This window comes from Phascolarctos cinereus, unplaced genomic scaffold, assembly GCF_003287225.1.
Source record: "Phascolarctos cinereus isolate Bilbo 61053 unplaced genomic scaffold, phaCin_HiC Scaffold_3;HRSCAF=262, whole genome shotgun sequence".
NCBI classification, from domain to species: Eukaryota; Metazoa; Chordata; class Mammalia; order Diprotodontia; family Phascolarctidae; genus Phascolarctos; species Phascolarctos cinereus.
Window position 1 is genome coordinate 180,523,465 of NW_027555736.1, and position 21,703 is coordinate 180,545,167.

Below are 21,703 nucleotides of genomic sequence, written 5' to 3' on the forward strand. Positions count from 1 at the left end.
TCATCCTGTCCTCTAATCTGTTAACTATCCCTCCTTACTTTTTATCATGTGAGAATTTGATGAAAATTCATTGATGAAAAAATATTCAACTGCTTAGACTTAAGACTAGACCTTGGGATACTCCATTCACAGACTTCCTTCCATAATAATATCAATCCATTAGCCAATATTCTTTTGTACTAATCTTTCAATGAGTTCTGAATCCTCCTCTACTATCATCTAACCCAAATCTTTCCGTTTTGTCTATAAGAATGGGGAACTGTCAAACACCTTGACAAAAACTACATACGCTATGGCTAAGGAATTGCTCTGACCTACCAATCTAGTGTCAAAAAAAGGAAATGAGGTTAGTAAGGCAAGACCTATCCTGATGAATTGCTCACTGTTTTCTCTTCTAGATGATCAGCTGTCAAAAGCCCACCATATAATCACAGAATATTATAGCTGAAAGAAATCTTCAAGATCGTCGAATCTAATACCCTCACCTTACTGGAAAAAGATCTAAAACCTAAAGAAGGTTGCCCAAGGGCACACAGATAATTAATGACAGAGGCTGGGACTAAAATCTAAGACTTCTAACTCTTTGTCCCATGGTCTTTCTGCTACAAACAACAACAAAAACCAGGTAACTTAAACAAACTGCTTCTACAAATTGATCTATATGTTGCATTTGAGATGAAAAAAAAAAAAAGAATCAAATAGCAAAACTATGAAGAAGCAGTTGTAAATGTTGGTTCACACGTGTATCCCAGGATTTGTAAAACATGAAAATAGGCTATCATGGGAGATTGTTGAAAAGATATACATTTTTAATCAAAAGGGAAAACATCTAATTTAAAAAAAAATTATTGGCCAGAAAGCAGGAGGATAGATTAGTTCTTTCTACTCCTGTAGTACCATTTTCTGTATTTAAAATATCACGGACCCTCCATTTTTCCATCAAAGGGTTCTTAAAATGTCACTTTCCCCCCAAAGTTTTCCTTGACCAATAGGAAGTAAAGTAATTATTTGTTTCACCCCAACTGCTTAATTGGCATCAAAAAACCAATACAAATACTAAACTCTACATAGAGTGTAAATTTTGCTTATTCATGGATGACTCAATTGTTACTATTGCATCATCTTTGTTGTACAATACTCTATTTCAACAACTTTTTATGTGCTTTTTTTCCATGGACTATTAAACTTCTACATAGTGGGATCAAGTTAACCTGTTAGTATAACATCTAAACAACATAGATACTATGTACTATTTAGATAATTGATAGATATTATTTCATAATAATACTGATGCACAGCATAGAGAAAGATACATATGGAGTCCAAAATCACTCCTAGAATTGGTCATTATTTCACTGAAACATGGGCAATAGAGAACAAAAAGTCAAAAATGGCAAAATACATTAAATTCACTGAACCATTTCAGGCCACATCTGAATGAAAAACTACATGTTTTTATGAACCTTTAATAAAAATGTTCTAGTTTAAAGAACACCTATGGGGCAGCTAGGTGGCACAGGGGATAGAGTGCCTGCACTGAAGTTGGGAGGACCTGAGTTCAAATATGGCCTCAGACTAAACGCTTGACACTTACTAGCTCTGTGATCCTGGGCAAGTCACTTAATCCCAATTGCCAAAAAAAAAAAAAAGAACACCTATTGTATTTATTTAGAAAAACTATAAAAATAAAAATGTCACAAAGGTGAGAATAATCTGAAAGGGGAAGAATGTTTAAATCTGATGGGATTTTTGCTTTATTCATATTCTCAATTTGTCATTTCAAAAATTGAGCATTGTTTCTTTGTTCTTAAAGATTTTCTGAAAGTGTTATTTGAGGCTAAGTTATGAACCTAGATATGAAATGGAAATGGAACTTATAATCACAATAAATTTGAAGTATGTTTTAAGTATGAAAGTTAAATAATTAAACCTTGGGGAAGTTAGAGAGATACACAACACAGAAATACAAAGAACACCCCTTGGAACTGAAGAAGATAAAGTTGAAGGGGAAGAGTCAGAGAAAAACATGGATGTGAGCATGTATGTGTGAATGTGTGTGTGTGTGTGTGTGTGTGTGTGTGTGTGTGTGTGTGTGAGAAACAGAGACAGACAGACAGAGACACAGAGAGAGTTTTTTCAGGTGTATATTATAGGCTAAATAGATTCCACTTCGATTGGACCCTCTAAGTTACTGTGACAGAGGGTAAAGAGAGGTGGAAAGGAAAACTTTGAGTGACATTTTTGACAACAATTTACAGAAATAACAATTTGACAGAAGAGGCCATCATAAATATAAGATCATCTCAGGCATGAATAGGATTCTCCTTAACGTAAAAAGTATGGAGCATATGTATGATTCAATTCGGGTTGAAGAGAAGAGACAGGTTGGGGAGGTATTAAAGAGCGATTTTTTCATTGGTCAAGGTAAAGAAGTAGTATTAATTTAAATGTTGGACATTTTTGGATGTTCTGGGATATTTCCTTCTGACTCTTTTTATATCTCTCTCTAGGCTGAGTGGATATGCTGGCATGTAACTAATAACCTCCCAAAAAGGCTAGTATAACTATTAATACTGTTTGTTTCTATGTCAATATCAAGATTTATTTACCCTCCAGATTGTCTGTTGACCTCACTCTTGCTTCATCAATACAAGCTTCACAGATCAACAAATCTTCATATTGACAGAAAAGACTAGTCAATATCTTATTATTATTTAATAAGAATTTCATTGTCAGAGCCCCAGAGAGAATAAACATCAGTAGGAAAGCTTCCATGTAATATTATAAGTATTGCTTTAATTTGAAGCTGAAAAGGGAAATATTCTGCTTTGAGTTTTCAGTACATTGGGGGGCATAGAAACAGTTGGAACAAGATAGCTATCCCAAAATGTTCTCAGAACAGTATCACCATGTGAAGCTACAACATGTTGAAAGACATTTAAACTGAACAAAATAGATTTTTTTTTAGTGCCACTATTGATATACAAATGCTAGGTATATTTTACTGTATCTGCTGACTGACTGATACATCAATTTCAGGGTCTGTGATTTAAGCAAATTGTTGTCAGTGGTATCATTTCTTCCTTTTGATGTGTATATGTATTTCCCCCCTCCCCAAATTGTCTCTTTACAGAGAATAGAGTATTATAAATTGAGACAGGACATAGATATGTATGTGTGTGTGTATGTGTGTATACATACATATATACATATATATACACATATATGCATATGTGTGTATTTATATATATATATATATATATATATATATATATATATATATATATATATAATGTCAATTTAGCTTGAATATTCACTCACAATTGCAAAAAGAAAAGTTTGATAAGAATGTGAGTATCTGGGAATCATTCACAAAAATTCCAGAGATAACTTTTTAAAAATCTGCTTGTGCTTTTTTTTCATCATTTAAGCATTTTCATTTTTTAAAGCAACTTCTCCTTTTCAAAATATCTAAGCAATATTAGGTTTTATGTCAGGCTGGATGATTCTGAAAGGAAGTGTCAATTTATCCAATGAAAAATCTTTTCTTTTCCTTCCTTCCTTCCGTCCTCCCTCCCTCTCCTCCTCTCTCTCTCTCTCTCTCTCTCTCTCTCTCTCTCTCTCTCTCTCTCTCTCTCTCTCTCTCTCCTTACAGAACCTCAGATCCAAAAGTGCCTTTTCCATAAAGAAGAAACTGATCAGTCTGCATTCAATTGATATATAACCTTTTTTTTAAGGCAATTGGGGTTAAGTGACTTGCCCAGAGTCACACAGCTAGTAAGTGGCAATGTTTGGTCTGAGGCTGGATTTGAACTCAGGTCCTCTTGAATACAGGGTCAGTGTTCTATCCACTGTGCCACTAGCTGCCCTTGCATTCAGTTGACATCAAGAGATGTTGAATGCTTTAAAATTAAAAACCAATTAACCCCTAATGTCCTTACCATTCAAATTCCATCATTTCTTCATCACCTTCCTTAAATAACTCTAAACTAAGTCTTCATCACTGTTTGTCTGAAGGAGTAGACTTTTCCCCCTCATCCTTCTCTGCTATTTCATATTTTCTATTTTCCCCTCAATTTATTGCATATTACTGTTTATATCTAATTCAGTTTTTCAAGGTAAGGAATTACTTATTTATGTGTATTCTCTTTAAATGTAGCAAAATGTATTCTTTATATTTTGTAGATGTTAACTAGAAATAATCTTGAGACTAGCAAACAACACAGTTGCACACTAGAGATGGCTAAAGATGACCCAAAGAAACCATAAGGCAAAATGTCTGCTTATGCCTTCTTTGTACAAACATACTGTAAGGAGCATAAGGAAAAAAAAAATCCTGAAGTTCCTGTCAATTTGCATATTTTTCAAAAAGAAGTGATCAGAAATATGGAAGAATATGTCTGGGAAGGAAAAATCCAAGTTTGATGACATGGCAAAGTCTTATAAGTTGCAGTAAAACAGGAAGATGAAGGATTATGGACCAGTTAAGGGGGGGGGGGGAAGGCATCCTAATGCTTCCATGGATTCCCCATCTGGCTTCTTCCTATTATGTTCAGAATTTCACCCTAAGATAAAATCTACAAACCCTGGGATATCCATTGAGGATGGTGCAAAGAGAAAAAAAATTGTTGAAATGTGGAATAATCTGAGTAACAGTGAAAAGCAGCTATAACAAAAAGGTAGCAAAACTGAAGGAATAGTGTGAAAAGGATGTTGCTGATTATAAGGCCAAAGGAAAGTTTACTGGTGCAAAGGGAACAGCTAAAGCTTCCTGGAAAGAAGTAGGAGAGGAGGAAGAAGAAAATGAGGAAGATGATGATGAATAAAACTATATTCCTCTTAAATACCATACAGTTGAGGAAACACTAAAGCAACTTCACTGATTTAATGTCTACTGCATTTGTAGCATTTAACCTTTAAAATTGGAAACAGGTACTCTAGACATGTTACTCGGTTTATGTGTCATTGATATAGGTGTTATGAGCACCTTGAAACTGTATTAAGTTTAACATATTTCCAAACATTTTTAAAATGAAAAGAAATTTAGCGTTTTCTTCTCTGTGTGCATTTTGCTCTTGTTATAACAAAACATTTAAAAAAGTTACAGGCTTTTGTGTGTGATAATTGTGGTTATTGGTTAGAAATCCAGGTTATAAACTTACACTCTCGCTATATATCTGGAGGGGAGGGGTATATACATATCTCCACACACCCACATATATGTGTGTGTGTGTATGTGTGCAGTGTGTGTTCATATGTACTAGACAAATTCTTCTGATAAATATTTGGAATTATGACACCTTAGAAAGGGAAAATTAATTTGGATTTTTCATTAGGTGCCATGGCCCAAAGCATGCACTGTTAGAGTAGCTTTACATGATGATTGTCCGTCTAGCTTAAAGGTGTTATTTTGTATATAGTGAAATAAGTCTGCTGCCATTCTTAGATGTGGCAAGGGGGTAGGATTTCAGCTGGCATGAAAAGTGTTTTTTTGGTTGTGGTTGTTAAATGGTGTTGTTTTAAAATGGAAACTTAAAAAAAACCTAAAGGGACAGTGCAGCAATGAAAATTAAAACACATTCTGTACCTAATATTTGGAACATTTTTGTTGATTTTTGTGTATGTTTAGAATTCTAAAATGTTTTCCAAGCTAAATAAACAGCATTAACATTTTTAAAAAGAAAGAATCTTAACAACTGAAAACTGCTTGTCATAGTTTTGTGTATATGGTTTAAAATAAATATGAAGGTTGAAGAACCCCCAAAGCAGGATTTTCTCAAAGACGTTGTGGGTATCTTTCATCAGATAAGTCTTTTAAAACTTGTAATATAGACTGTCAGAAATCAAAACCCTATACAACAAAATTGGTTAGATATTCTCATTTCAAATTTGATGGGAGCCCACCCTGGCTCTGTTTCAAACATTTCTACTTTTGTTGTGTCAGGTTTGTGGTGCCTGAACTCTCATTTAGTCCACTGGAGAAACAGTCAGAGTAAAGCCTCATATTCAGAGTTCATGACTATGGTTCCTAGTATAGTCATACATATTCATATCTCTCAAAATAATTTGCAAGCCAAATTCTTTTGGCTTTCTTCACCCCATCAATCTTATAATTAATAAGGTTGGTTCTCCTGTTTCACTTTCCCCCCTGAAAGAAAAGATGAATGAAATAAAGATTCATCCTGTAAATTTAAATAGGAGTTCACATTGCTGATTAAAAGCTGATGGTATCATCTAATGGTATTTCAGTTTTTTCTCTTTCAAAATATAAAAAAGAGAGAGATAAGAGGAAAAGAAGCATTTCCAGATGTGGTGGTTTGGGCCTTATCTGAATAGCTTTGTTTTATGCTTTAATATATCTAAACAGCTTTGTTATCTACTAAATAATATATAAGAAAATGTTGGAATCAGATGTTAGCTTTAACCTTTGTCTTAGCATATTTATACTTGTGAATTGATTTCTTAGTTTGTTGTTGAGAGCTAGGCACTGAATACAACATTTTGTTTTCTGAACTCTGAGTTAGAATGAATATTTCTCGAACTCTGCTAGTGGATTTCAGTGGGAGGAGGATGGGATAGAGGAGGAGAATTTTCAAGATGGTATATGGAAAGTTTCTTTCAAAAGCTTCCAAAAGTCAATAATTATGATGCTGCTGCCTTTTGAAGTAAAGTGATAGCTATGTTTCTAAATTTAGTTGGAAGGATATGATAACCATATAACCATTAAAGGGGGCACACAGCACAAAAAAAATTTTATAAATAAATGTTATGTAGGATTTGCTGTAAATTGTCTGCTTTCACTGGATTTTCTAAGATGACTTAGGGTAAGGCAGGAAAATCAAATTGAACTTGATTTGGAAATAAAACTTTGATAATTGAGCTAAGTAGCTTGAACTTGTCAATCACCTGTGACCTTATTCTATTTACACATCACTTAAACATTCAAAAGTCATAGGGCCCAGAGATGAGTTTCAGAGCATAAACAGAGCAGCCCTGACTCAGTTATATGACATGACCCTTTTTGAGCAGTTTGTTTAACTTGTATTAAAATGGAGAGAACTAGGTAAACAACTGTTTTGAGCAGATGTTTTAACTTTTACACCTGGCACTTGCCTCTAACTCCTTTTAGAAAAACACGTCAAAGCACAGAATTTGTGAGTGTGTTTGTGTGTTCACTATGATAAACTGAGATCATACTGTTAGAGCCTCTGCTTAAGAAAGGGTTTTGAAAACCAGCCTTAGAAGACTTTAAAGTTTTCTTTTGCCTCGAAACTTACAGGTAATGTGTCCAAACACAAAGGGCAGTGAAGTCCTTTACCTGTACCTGATCACAATTAGAAAAAAAAAAGTTTTTTTTCTTTACACTTGTATTTTTGTGTGACTATAAAGGTATGGTTTATTGCCCTGGGAAAATGCTTAGTACTTCTTTTCTCAAAGATCAAGATATTATTGTAAGGGAGGAGTAAGTCCAGCCCTTTGGCTAAGGTTGCTTACTTCTCCTCAAATTAGCTCCAGCCACCTTTTTCAGGTGTTGCAAAGAAAGTGAGAGAAAAGACGAGAGTAGGAGGAAATGGGGGAGGGAACTTAGGGGAGCTGTAAGAATGCCTCTTTTCTGGTCGCAAAGAAACCTCTGCAGCAACACTGGTTTGGTGGCTCCTCGGTTTCTGGTTTCTGGCCTGATAGTTTACGAGGCAAGGGACTTTTCACTCTTGCTCACACCCAGAGGTTTCCAAAGCTTCCCCAAGCTAGGGAGAAACCTTGAGCACCGTGAATGGGTAATAGGGTTTCTTTCTTTCCATCACCTTAACTTCTCCTCATTCTCTACATTCTTCACACGTAGAGCCTGACCCCCTCTCTCCCCTCAGTACTCCAGCGTCCTTCTTTTGTGTTTTAAAGATCGCTCTTCTACTCATGGCCTTGCAGCCCCTAGAGACCGACTGAATAAAAGAGGGCAGAAAAGGTCGAACTGCCTAAGGACCTAAGTGAAAATCCGAAAGGACAGGAAAAGCAACCCCGTCCAAGTTGTAGTCTTACCCTCCACTCCTCTCCATCCGGAGGACGGACACACGCACGGAGCTACGGGCAACTGCGGGCCTGGGCAAAAGCAGAGTGCGGGGCCAGAGGCACCAGTGATTGTTTCCCTGTAGATTCCAGGAAAAGCAGTCTGGAGACCTGGACAGCAGGGCGAGCAGTCACTGGCCTAAACAGCTTGGGGAAGTGGGAGTGGGAGTGCAGTTGGGGTAAGAGGGCACGCTGGAGGCAGCGCTTTCTGAGAGGAGAGGGACTAGCTTGCCTCCGCCTCATCGTGTTCACAGATTCCCAGTAGATGGGAAGCGCCTTTCTAGCTGCTGTTAGCTGCTGCTCCCCTGATCCTAGACACCTGAGCGCCCCCAGCCACTTCCCGCGGTCCCTTGCACCGACTGACTGTGTGCCTAGCTGGGGTGACGGGCGGGCGGGCTTCGGAGTACACCATGGCATGAGCGGTCAAGGGCAGAGCAGAGAGATGGGGAGAGTGGTGTGAGTAGATGCTATGCACAGAAACACACATATGCGCGCGCGCATACACACACACACACACACACACACACACGTCACGCGTAGGAAATGCATCTACAAAGCACCTGATACTTTGTGATGTGAGCAGAGCTCCGGGTGTCAAAACAGAAGCATGTAGTTGCACTTTTCCCACTTGGAGTGTATTTTGCATTTGGGGTTTGTTCGGTTCCTTTTTGTGGAAGGGAGGGAGACACACGAGGGTGCATCCTGCTCCAGGAGGATCAGTGTGAAAAGCTGCCTGTTTGTGTACAGGCGCTCTTGTGCAGATGTATAATTAATTGCACGACTCCAGAGGTGCGTCTGTGGATGGCTATCAGTGCAGATGTTTTCTACTAGAAATTCGTGGCGGGGAGGGGGGCACCAACACCACTTGTCCAGCTCTATGCAGATGAACCAGCACACACACACAGAGAGAGAGAGAGAGAGAGAGAGAGAGAGAGAGAGAGAGAGAGAGAGAGAGAGAGAGAGAAATCTTATGAAGATAGTTATCAGCCACATCAAAAGTGAAGCAATGCTCCCTGGACTGCCAGATATTGCCTTGGCACTCTGGAGTCACAAACATATTTTACAGACTGATACCTAAATCCGAGGATTCCTTTTAAAACTCCCGCCGCTCCCCCCGCCCCTTCCAAATATCCTCTTTATTTGTCTGCTTCACGGTACTAGCTTTCCCTCTTGGAGATGCTGGGAAATCAGGTTAGGGATATGAGAACATCAGTGGTCTCCTGTAGCCCTTGTTTGGGTTTCCTCCTCGGGGCCCCAGCAATTTTTCCTTTACCCATCATTCCAAGGTGGACTAAAAGAGCTGACCTTCTTATTTCTTATCAGCAAGTCTATGGACTAATAGGCTTTCATCTAGTTGAAAATGCAGGAATTTCAGCAGTGGACACTGGTCTTGTCTTTAAAAAAATGATTAAAATAATTTGTTATTTTTTAATAGTCATGTTTGTCTAACCTTGTGCTTTCGGGCAAAGTTAAGTGAGAGCTGAAAATTAGCCGGATAATTTTGGAGAAAACAAATAACATGTCTTGTTGAGGGTAGAATAGGATTTCTTTTGGCCTGAGTTTCCTAGAAGAGTTCCCTAAAGCGATCTAAAGATCTTCATTGTGGTTGGGCAGATATAGACATAGATTTTGAACTTCAATAAAATGTATTCTGAAGCAGTCCTCTGGACTAAATCACCCCTCCTCAATCGAAAGTGGCAGAAATACATATACACAAGAACAGGAAGATGCAAAGAAAAGTGTGAGGATGGAGTATAAGAGGGAAAAAAAGAAAGTTTTCTTGAGGGCAGAGGTCTTTTTACAGTCTGCACCACCACTCGCAACCTTCCACATCCCCCTCCCCCGCCCCCCTGTGCATCTCGCAGAATAGATTTGGCTCATATTTCAGCTTGTCTCTGCCAGTCTTCTCCCGTCCCTGGAGCTCAAATTCATTCCAACGGTCAGTTCTGTCCTCTCCTTATAATTGCATTCGAACCTGGGGAAATAATTGCATTAGAGTAGATTACTTATAACAGGCAGTTATCCATCTTTTCCGATTTGACAGAAGTTTATTAAACACACAAACATAAAAGCACAATCCTTAGTGGCTAGGATCTACAGAATGGCTTAAATAAGAAAATTAAAATAATGCTTTTGAAATTGAACAGTGAATACGTAGTCTTATTTTAATAAACTTCAAAACCTACCTCTAGGCTCGTGAGAATATAGTCACATTCAGCTCCTCTGCATTCCCCCCCCCCAAATAACTATAATGGCAATTGAATAACTAAGAATTTATAAAACTCTCCCAAGTCCTCCTTCCAACCCCCCCCAACTCGCTCACACCTCTTTTCCCAGTTCTTCGTAGAGCTTTACTAAGTGCTCACGTGTCAAAACAACCGTAGCTCATACCTATCTAGTGCTGCCCCTGGCTTTTGGCATTGAGTACACTGTAAAAGAAAGGAGAGTAGGAAATAGTGGTGGAGAGTGTGAAAGAGGGAAGAAGGTGCAGCTGTGGAGTACTTGTCAGTTTCCAAAGTTCGGGCAGGTATCTAGATACGAGCTCCAAAAGCACGTGTTAAAAAAATCTACACAGGCAAACACACCTTGATTGAGAGTGCTATCTGTATGTCGTTTTACATTAGATCCTGTTTGAAACTCAGTGAGACCTGTGGGTTCTGTCTACTAGGAAGGAGTGTTATGAGTACTATCCCCGATAGTTTCTCTATATCCTTGATATTGCCCAGAAAATAGTGTATTGTTACTCTTAACTTCAGATACCTCCTGAATTTCTCGAAGGAACAAGTTGTACACCTATCTAAGACTGGTTTCAGGCCGAATCCCCTGTACACACTGATAGTGCTGGGGATTCGAGTTTAAACAGCTATCTTTGGGGAATCTACCTGGGTAGAAGATTAAACTAAATTCAACTTCATTTCACGCTCAAGGTAAAGCAAGTTGCCCTAAGGGGCCAAGGTGAATATCCAGTTGTGCGTGTGAGCTGGGTGGTGTGGGAAAGGTTATCTCCAATTCATTTTAAAATTACAGAACTAACCCATTCGAAATGTCTGAACATTCAAACTGTCTAAAGTCAATCTTTGACATTCATTTTCCTTGTTGTCTACAATTTTCACAGTTAGCATTGGAAGGTAACTCCTAGAATTTCTTTTAAAATATTTTATATGAAACACTTTATTAGCTTTGTTCCTCTTAATACAGAATGTTTATTTCCGCAAGTTTCTCCAAAATGCCCACTTAGCTCTTAGAAAGAAAAAAAAAAGAAGAAAAAAAAAGAATGAGAGAGAAGAAAGGGGAAGAAAGAGAGAAAGCTTTTGCATAGTTTTTCAATGGCATAAAGAAGTCTTTTAGGTGCAAAGATGCACTGTTTACATTTTTTTGACGGGATGCCGGGGGAAAGGGAGATGATCCTCCTCCCTCCTCCCCCTCCCTCTTTTCCCTCCTAAGCCTGGTAAAAGCATTTTGTTTTTATTTGCAACAAAAGAAACCCCGCCCTCACTCCACCTTCTTCCTTTCTGCGCCCCCCCTCCCCAGCAGTCAAATACTCAGTGCGGTGGGGTTACCTTGAGGCAGCGAATGCTAGAGCATCTTAGAGCCCTTTGAAAGGGACCTCAGAGTGGGTCCATTGTCAAATATCCGTTTCTCCTCCGGACAATTTATATTTGAAAGGGTAAAAAAAGGATAGAAGGGGGAAGCATAACAAAACATCAATGAATGATTGCGGTAAAGTGAACTAATGTGTGGTTTCAGGCATTGAAATACGTGTCCTTGCAGATATTTTTTTTTAATCCCCTTAACCTTTATATATTGGTTAGTGAAAATCATAAAAAAAAAAATGCTTTTCAGAGAAAAGGTGAAAATTAAGAGATTACCTTGCATTGAGTATGCTGGGGGGTTTTTTGTTGTTGTTGTAATTTTCTGATCTTCATTTCTCTTGATGCAAAGTAGAAAGATATCAGCGGAAGTGTCAGGAGCTAAGCAGCCTGTTTTCCATCCGCTATACTGGGGCGCCTCTGATTCGTAATTTTATTTCTTAATTTTTATTTTTTCGCTCTGTTGTCCTTCCTTTTACACATAGAGCAAAATCAAACAGATAAAAAACAAATGAGGAAAGATCCCAGTTGTGAGCTGATTTTGTTGCCACAATAAAGAGCAGACGGTCTTAAAAGCCATTTGAGATGACAATGGTTAGTGATCCCATTCTTCCCACCATAATCTTCAAGTGGTTTAAGATTAATGATAGGAAGTGTTTTAGTAAACGCTTCCAAAGGACGTCGCCAAGATAATTTACTTAAAATGTTGACCAGGCTGTTAAGTGTTTATTTAAAAAATAAATAAAAAACCAAACGGAATTGTGTTAAATATAGTGAGCACCGAACATTTTCCCAATCTAAGGGACATTCACTTCAAGGGTTCCCGGTCGGAAATATTATTTATGCTTTGATCATTTATTTACAATTGAAATCAGTACTCTTGCCCCAACTCTGTCGCCGCCACCACTCCTAGAAGACTAGTGTATTTTTGAGTACACTATTCCTCACCTCATCCTCAAATTAAGAAATTAGGTTGGAAGGCTAGAAAGATTCCTCCCAGTTTAGTGTTTATATTTCTGTAGGTACTGAAGCTGAGAGTGTTTTTTGAAATCATGGGGGGGGAAATCACCCTTGAAACAACAAATATTGAACTTTTCTTAAGTTAACACGATGACCTTAGAAGCTTTTATTGTTTTATTTTTTAATGTAATAAGAATTTGCCTTTTGTTATATGCCATTGCTTTGCAAGCTGGGCTACATGCTTTCATCGGGTCTCAATCCCTTTCCTGTGTCTGGCAGTTCTCTTCTGGAAGAGTAGGTAGATGGTAAGAAGAAGGAAAGGAAAGAGAAAGGAGAAGAGGAGGAGGAGGAGGAGGAGAGATTTTAAACAAATACTGTCTTGTTATATTGGAAGGAATGAAAGTAAAGAAATACACTTCTCCATCACCCTGTGCGCACCCCACCCTTTCTTTCTCTTCTCCTACCCCCAGTTTCACTGTAAGATTTTTCACCAACTTTTGGGATGCTTAGTGAATAAAATGCTGCTCAGCATTACAGATTTACAAAGTGCATTTGAGCTTCTAGCTGCTATCTGAAGATTTGTGTTTTTAAAATCAGGTTAAAGCTGTCTCTTCAGACTTTTCTGGTAAATGTGGCGATTAAGCAGGTGATAGTACTTGGGGTGTTTTGCAATCATTCAATCTGATCACTGAAGTTTTTCAGGTATTTTCTGAAGACATTTGTGCTATTTAATTGTCATAAAGTGGGGTGAATACAAATTGGAAATCTGAGGAATCACTTCAATCCACTGGAAGGAATAGGGAGGAAATAACCATACTGAATTTTAAAATGACCTGCATCTCCCTTCAGTGAACTTTAGCAACAATGATGAGGAAAATTGCTGGAGACATTTTCGGCTAATTTTGTTGTGTTGCAATAAAATTTTGGGTTCCTGTATTGAGCTGATCAACATTAATATTATCCTAGAATAACACATGTATTCACAGGAAAAAAAAAGATAAAGGGGGAAAATGAACTAAGTTTGGAAGGAATTCTCTCCCTGGAAATGGAAATATTCCTGTCAATGAAAGGTATTTTCTTGCCGGGCAGAGAAGACATTAAATAGAAAGGGATAGTTTGAATCTCTCCAGGCACTCTCAGTGATAAAACGGAACATGTTCTTAGGGAGTTTTATTTTGCAATGATGTAAAATATTATTTTATATAGACTGTATGCTCTCCTGTGACATACTTGAAATACAGTAATAATATTTTTTAACTGTCTTGAAATCTGGGTTTCTGAATCTACAGCTTGGCAGCTCAAAAGAAAAAAAAACGCAGACAACAATAGGAATAAACAGAGAGCAAAGAGATTTAGAGAAAGAGTCCATTTTCTAAGTAGTTGATAGTTTAGTCCCTAGAGACCAAGAAAAGGTCTCTCTCTCTCTCTCTCTCTCTCTCTCTCTCTCTCTCTCTCTCTCTCTGTTCTCTCTCTCTCTGTCTCTCTCTCTCTCTCTCTCTCTCCTCTCTCTCTCTCTCTCTCTCTCTCTCTCTCTTCTCTCTCTCTCTCTCTCTCTCTGTCTCTCTCTCTCTCTCTCTCTCTCTCTCTCTCTCTCTCTCTCTCTCTCTCTCTCTCTCTCTCTCTCTCTTTGTCTCTCTCCTTTCTCTGTCATCATTTATTCATCTAAATGTCCAGCCTTGACAGGGATATTCTCCTGCTGTGGGCTCTGCCGAGGGACGGGGGTGGGGGAGCAGTCGAAGGGGTAGTAGCTTTGGAAAGGCAAGAAAAAAAATTCAGTCTATGATCATTTGACTCTCGGCTTCTGCTTCGAGGAACAGCAGGGGGCGCTCTGATGTTGTGTCTCGACAAGGCAGCCAAGCCAGCCAGCAGAGATAATACATAGACTTTCAATGCACGCAGATGATTTAAAAAATAATAATAATTACATATATATTTTAATGCAGTTCCTAAACCTTCAGCAGCTATCCCACTTGGGTTACTTACACTTCGTCTAAAATGTTTAACTTTACTGTCCTTACCTAGTTACCGGGCTTTTATAGCCTATTCTTCTCATACAAACCTCTTTCAATCTACATATATGCAGAATATATGTATAATACGTCTCCCTTGCCCTGTAATGTACATTAATGCAACTTATTAAATACGACGATGAATAGTCAACATTTTTTTCGCCTGTTAGTTCCGCTGATCCAAGCAGGATTTATTTGCAGATCCAACGTCCTCAAGCCATAATGCGTGATTTCTTTTCCTTAAATAAAATTGGTCAAATGTTGACAACCTTTAAGCCAATCTAACACTCAAGATTAGTGATGGGAAACTAATGAGAAAATATCAGATCGTCGGGCCTGGGGGCTGCCAATTAAATCTTAGCTGATTGAAAAATAGAAGCAGGCTTGGGGTGGGAGCAGCTCTAGGATTAACTTTAACTTCTTTTTTTTTTAAGTTGAGCCCCCCCCACCCGCCCCCAACACACCCCATAACCTATGCTTCCTCGCATAACAAACCCCTCCACACACTCTCTTCCCCACCCCCACTCCAATCCTAAAAGCCAAACGTTATTTCTCTGGATATTTCAAGAGATTCAATCAGGATGATCACTTCTTGCACGGTAAATATTAGGCCTTTAAGCAACGTGATTTAACTAATTAGAAAATTTACATCATTAAGTCTCGGGGAGAGAAAAAAGAGAAACAAATCTGTCAGTCATTTTAAAGGAGACAGGCACTATTGAAGTGTGAAGAAATCGGCTCTAATTCAAAAAGGCAACCGGGCAGAAAAAGCCCTCAACATTACCCTGCTAGTTATTAATCAGAAAGGACTCCCTTTTTCCCTGTTTCCTTCTTGTCCCTTACTTCCCCAGCAGAGTTTTAGTTCAGTTTTTCTGCCAGTCCTCCATGTTATATTAATGACGAGGATTTGTCTATTCAAAGATTTTAATTTGAAAATGTTTCTATATGAGGAAACCAGAATCCTCGGTGGGGAATCTCAAAATCACCTCTTTTCCAGACAAATAAACCTGATGTAATGAACACAACATTCTCTTCCCCCCCCTTCCCTTTCCATTAAGTTCCTATTTTGAAACCTGCTTGGTGAGAACTAGATCGTCTTTGTGTTCTCCTCCCCTCCTCCTCCTCCTCCTTGCACCCCCTCCCCCCAACCAAGAAAGTTGGTTTGAAAGGGGGGAAAAATACAAATACATTAACAAAGCCCCAGCTCAGCTCGTTGTTTTTTTTTTTTTTAAGGAAAAAAACAAAAGTCTACAGTTGCGGCTTTTACGCCTAGGCATCAAGGAGTGGGGGAATTGATAAAGGTGAGTCCAAAAAGGAAAGATGAACTATTAGTTTTTCCCACCTATATACACTATCCAGTGTATTGTGGGATTAGAGGGAGAGGGTGAAAGGCGGGTGGAGAGGCAATTACTTTAAAATGCATTGTGAGCCAATGCGCCTTTTTTTTTTCCTTAGCTCTTTTCTCTTCCACGGACTAGTTTAGAAAAAACAGCATTCAAATGTCTCCTCCCCTGAACCCTTAGTCAGGCCTTTGCCCCCCCCCCAGTACTTCATACATACATACATCCTTCCTTCGAACTCCTTTCATCCCAAGCAAGCTGAAAGTTGGTCTCTACCAAGTTGGAAAGAACACTGCGGGCACGTCCTCCAGGATACCAAGGACCTTTCTGGCAGCCTCGAAGATCCCCTTTGGACCTTAAGTTTAGGAAATGGGATGGCGTACCTTAACTGAGTGAATTCTTTATATGTTAAAAGAGGTCCCAAAGTTTTCTTCACTGTCTCTATTTTATTCCTTCCCTATTCCCCTCAATGTATGTAACTTCCACATGTGATCTAAGGATTCAATGTAACTTCGGCTCCCAATTCTTCTACTTACCTTGCTCTTACAGAGATTTTTCACTAGCCTCTGTTTACTATCAAGTCCCTAATCTTGCATCTGTATAGCTTTGTACAGTTACGTAGGTAATGCATATGATTGCCAATGATGTCCAATCATTTAGTGCCAGAACAACATTGTACGTGGGTTTTCCTGGTTTTTCCTTTGGGTTAGAAAGGTGAGAGCAGCAGAGGTGAGCCATTAACGCAACTACAATTAATTTGTGGGATGGATGCTCGTGGTCAGTAGCACATGTGGAAACAGAAGCACATCTGTAAACACTGAACACTACAGAGAACTCCTGCAGACTATTCGAGAAAGAACTCAACGCGGACATAAAGTAGTAGAGTTAAGTCGGCCACACAGCTTCGAATATAAATTCGAATTATGTAGGAGTTGGGGAGGGGGAAGCAAAATACACGATGAGGCTGTTTGAAAACTCTAGGATGCTCCTCAATGAAAACATTTTCTGGTCGTCGTCAAAGCAGATGGAGTCCAGTGCGCTGTCCCTCTGAGAAAAAGTGGACTGAAATGGACACTTTGTCACTTTCAGGAGGCGGGACCAGGAGAGGTGGAAACACACAAGACAATGGCCTTTGGCAATGGAAAGATCTCTTGGCGAGGCTCACCACCCGCCCCCCTCCCCACCTTTGTTGCCTTGGTTTGGTTTGAAACCATCTACTTTTCTGGGAATGGCAGGGGGAGAGGGAAAGAAGAGGAGAGGGGGTCGGGAAATACTAGAATCAGTCTCCTCCAGGATCTACTCCAACGCGGAGGATTATAATAAAGTTTATAGCGCCTTTAACAACTCACAAAATAAAGCATTAAAATTCCCTTTAATTGAGAAAAATATTGATTTTTTTTTAACTCTAGAAAAAGCGAAATCGTAATTTAACTGCAAACTTTTAGGGGAAAGATTATGGGTATAACTGCAGCCATATTTATGAATATGCCCTTTATATGGATGCAAAATCCCATCTTTAATTGAGCTACTTTATGAAGCGATAAAAACAAAAGAAAACCTGACAGAGAAATGGTGTTAAAAAAAAGAACCAAGGTAATTTTCTTTCTCAGTTTGTGAAACATATAAGCAGCTGCCTTACTTTCCTGAAACGGGAAATAGACCCTTCTCCTCCCCCCTCAAAAAAAGAAAAAAGTGGGAGGAACGAAAGTATGAAAAGAATGAAAACAATGGAAAATCACAGACCTGTATAAAATCAACTCAACTGCAAATCCGTTGATAGACTTTACCAGGGTAAGGATGAAACCAACACATTTAGAGAAACATGGTCTGGAGCAAAATTGCAAACTTCTTTTAATGTACCTGACCTGGTTCTATTTTCTTACTCTGTGTGTGTGTGTGTGTGTGTGTGTGTGTGTGTGTGTGGTTTTTGGGGGGGCGGAGGGGAGCGGGATTCATTGGTGGATGGGGGAGCAAGGAAGAAATCAGGCTTTCTGTGTTATTTCTGTATCGGTTTTTGGTATTATGGAGGAGTAAAGAAGTTTTTGTTTGGTGGTTTTTTCATTGATCAGTCACTCCGAGCTAATGTAATTATCCTCATCAATAGGAGGCTGCAGAGAGAATCATTATGTGGGTGACATTGATAAATGATCACCCAAGAACGGCCCTCTCTTGGGCAACCCCCACATCTGACCCTCCCACATACACAATGTAGTCATAGAAACACCTTGAGAGCCTCTAACACTGCTGCAAAGGGGCAAGAGAGGGAAAAGAAAAGAGGGTTGGGGAGGGGGAGAGAATGAGGCGAGGACGGATTCAGACCAATACTAACAACAAAAACATCCAAAAGAAGGAGGAAAGAAAAGAAACCCCATACCCATCACCAAGCCCTCTCTTAGTTTCTAACAACAAAGTGAATCCAGACCGATAACATTCCTCCACACCTTTTTACATTTGCGACCTCAATACCAACAACATCTGATGTTTGCTGAGACACATATTCAACTAGGTTTTTCCCACGAAGTTAAATAATTAGGTTAGGTAAACTGTAGGAATTTATTTCTCGCGCTGGATTCAATGAGAAAGCTGCGAGAAAATGAAAACCCCTTAGTTTAAAGAGACTGAAACCAAACAAAAACATTAAAAGCAAAAATAAAACAAAATGTATAAACAAACAAAACTCCCCAGCAAATTGGAGCTGGGCTGTTCAACCCCGAGTTTCCCCCATTACAAATTGGATGAGTACCTCATTTTGCTTTAGCGACTAGTTCTCAGTAACTCTAATTATGATATAATGGATTTCATGATTATTCCTCTGTCACTGGAAGAGAGTGGGGAGGGGAAGAGATGATCCCCACCAAGCCTCCTTTTCATCTTTCGGTTACTTTAAGTAAATTTTTAAAAAAAAAGGTATTGAGACTAGTAATTGATTTATAATGACCCATAAATCGATGTATGAAAGTAGGAATTGGGGATGGGATGAAGGTGGATTCGAGGCGAGTAGGCAAAGGGGGTGTGAGTGCTGTTTATTTATTTTATTTCTAAAGCTTCAACTAAAGTAGCTTTGACACTGTTTGGGGCTGAAGGGGAGGAGCTGTTCTGCTGCGCCGGATCATCCATCATCGCTGTCACTGGGAGTCTGCCCCGAGGAGCCGTAGACGCAATCTCCCTTCTGTCTCTACATCGAAACTATTAATATTAAAACCTCCCTTCAAACACTTCCCCAACAGTCTCTACTCTCATCATAGTCTTCCCGGCCTTCCCAATCAGATCCATATTTCACCTCTTATGCAACTCATCCTCTAGCCTAGCTTAAACTGAATGGAACAAGACGGAACAAAATGCGATGTTTGTTTACTAGTGTGATTGTTTTTGTTAAGATTGCCCCTATGTTCGCGTTTAAAGCAAGATTACACCCCCTCCTCCTTCCACTCCTCCATACCCCTTTTTGTGTGGGAGTGTAGGAAGGAGAGGGGGTGGGGGTGGGGTGGAGCTGGAGTGTACATCTCCCTAATCTGAAATAGCCACCCCAAATAAATAGTCAATGGAAAATATTAATCATTCTGCTCTCCTCTTCCATGGTCCCCGCCCCCTCCTCTATTTAGAGAGATACATCTGTATCAGGGTTGGGAGAGAATAGCTGTTAGAAAGTCCTGGTCACTCCAGGAATCCAAACACACACATACACACAGGCTCATCTCATACCCAGGAATCTTAAGCAGGGGACCTCATACTCTTTATGGGCTGTAAGCCTAATAGGTAATTTGTGGAGGACACTACTCCATCCCCTTTGAAAAGAGGTTCAGGAGTCTGACAGCTGCTAGAGATATTTGCCACATTTCCCCTCCCAAATCTGCTCTGGGTTAACATGACAGGGAAGCCTACCTCATGAATCTCTCTACAAGCACAACTTCTATGATGAGAAAAAGAGAGACATGGGGGGAAGGGAAGAAGAGACTTGATAGACCGACAAGAGGGAAGAAAAGAAAAAAAGAAGGGGCAGGAAAGGAGACATGCATAAAGACAGCCAGAAATTTTCTTTTTTTCTGTAAAATGGGTTTTCTTGCCCACTTTGTAACTCTCAGAATTTCTTAAAAGAAATGGAAGCCTTAAGAATTTTTTCCTTCTGTTTTTTTCCCCGAATAAACAAAGTGTTTTTAGATTACTCTTGTTTTTGAGAACATAAGCAATTTTATTCAGACTACAGTATTTCCTTTAACACTATATCACTGTCAAAACACCATTCCCAGTTTCTTTGCTTTTGACAGCTGAGTATTTCTTAAATATACCCAAATCAGAACACTCCATTCTAAATAGTAAATCTCAGATAGGAGCAAGTGCCTCATAAGGTGGTACAAAAAAACCTGACAAAAGTAACCTTAGATAATCATGCAAACTCCCCACTTTGGCATGGCTGAATTTTTTTCTAGATGCCCATAACAAATGGGTAGAAATCTTGAAATTATATATATGTGTATATATTATTTTGTCAGCTGAGAAATACCAATAAGCCTTATTCTAATTATTACTTATCTTTGAATATTCATGTGTGTTAAAGTTAGGATGACAAGATCTGTGAGTTTTGTATATTTTGAGTTTTTTGTGGGGTTTTTTTGTGGTTTTTTTTGGTAGAATTTAGGTCCAGAGATAATTTCCTTTGTTAAAAGGCAGGGTAGAGAGCTCAGGCTTCTAAATTTAAATTGAATGTCTTAATAACAATCCCATAAAAATGTTTCCTGAACATCATTCAATTGTGAAATAGATCCTCCAGCATTTACTGCATGGAATTGAAGAACATTAACAAGTAAATATTAGCAGGTATGGTTTCTAAGTTATAAATGAGAATCTAGTCAAAATTTAATTAATGGGGTAGTACCTTCAAGTTAAAAATGTATAAATCTTTAAATACTTTTTTAACTTACTTTTCTTTTAAGTAAACAGTGGAAATATAGAGTAGACCACCCAACCCCTTCTTTTTAATTCCAAGACTCTATCTTCATATATAAAAGATAACCTAATAGTTCACTGATTAGTTTTAACAAAATGTTTATAAAAATTGTCATGAACAAATATAAAACTAAGTTACTTTTTCTTCTTTTATACATATAAGTATATATGCATCTATACACATATAGTGGGGGGGGCACACACAGAGAGAAAACGGGGAGGGGATCACTGGGAAGTTGAAGCCAGTAAGACCTGGGCTTAAGTCCCCACTCTGGGCTATGAACCTGTGCAAATCACTTAGCCTCTCAGTTCACTAGTCAACTCTCTATGGCTATAGAAGTTATAGAGAAAGTGTCAATCTGCCCTGGTAGAGGGAGCTTCCTCATTAAGAAATTTCCTTTATTAATGAAATCATAGGGCCAGTCCTCATCCCTATCCCTCATTTAACACACACACCCCACTGCCCTCGAATGGGATAACTGTGAAAGAATCCCAATGATATTTTGCTTGACTTTCAAATCCAGCTTTGCATAGATAATGAATAGTTAATTTATCACTCTGAAAGCAGGTATCAGTGTATATATTTTTTAATATCATCATATCTATAGATAGACTATTAATATTTGGGAAAATGCTGCGGTAAATAACTTCATAGTAAAAATTTTCTACTTTTTTTTACATTTTTCTTGTGAGAGGTTATTTTATAGGATCATAGATTTAGAGCTAATAAGTATCCTTACCTTCATTTTAGTAATGAGGACACTGAGGCCCACAGAAGCTAAGAGATTTGCTCAAGGTC

The 21,703-nt window shown here is 38.7% G+C and overlaps 1 protein-coding gene, 1 long non-coding RNA gene and 1 pseudogene across 2 annotated transcripts in view; 2 read left to right on the plus strand and 1 right to left on the minus strand.

The window, feature by feature from the left end:
* The window catches only part of CDIN1 (CDAN1 interacting nuclease 1), a 337,401-nt gene extending 334,244 nt beyond the window's left edge, over positions 1–3,157 (plus strand). Inside the window, exon 11 of the mRNA XM_020993328.2 lies at positions 399–3,157. Within this exon, the coding sequence (XP_020848987.1) occupies positions 399–402 (4 nt within the window). The 3' untranslated portion in view covers positions 403–3,157. The remainder of the gene's footprint in view (positions 1–398) is intronic.
* Positions 3,158–3,431: 274 nt separating this feature from the next.
* Positions 3,432–5,749, plus strand: LOC110213175 (high mobility group protein B3 pseudogene; annotated as a pseudogene).
* Positions 5,750–9,943: 4,194 nt separating this feature from the next.
* LOC110213249 (uncharacterized) lies at positions 9,944–16,271 on the minus strand. Its single transcript, XR_002325945.2, has 3 exons — positions 16,185–16,271; positions 11,931–12,123; positions 9,944–10,036 (listed from the first exon to the last, which is right to left on the minus strand). It is a non-coding gene; the product is annotated as an uncharacterized LOC110213249 (long non-coding RNA).
* Positions 16,272–21,703: the final 5,432 nt, after the last annotated feature.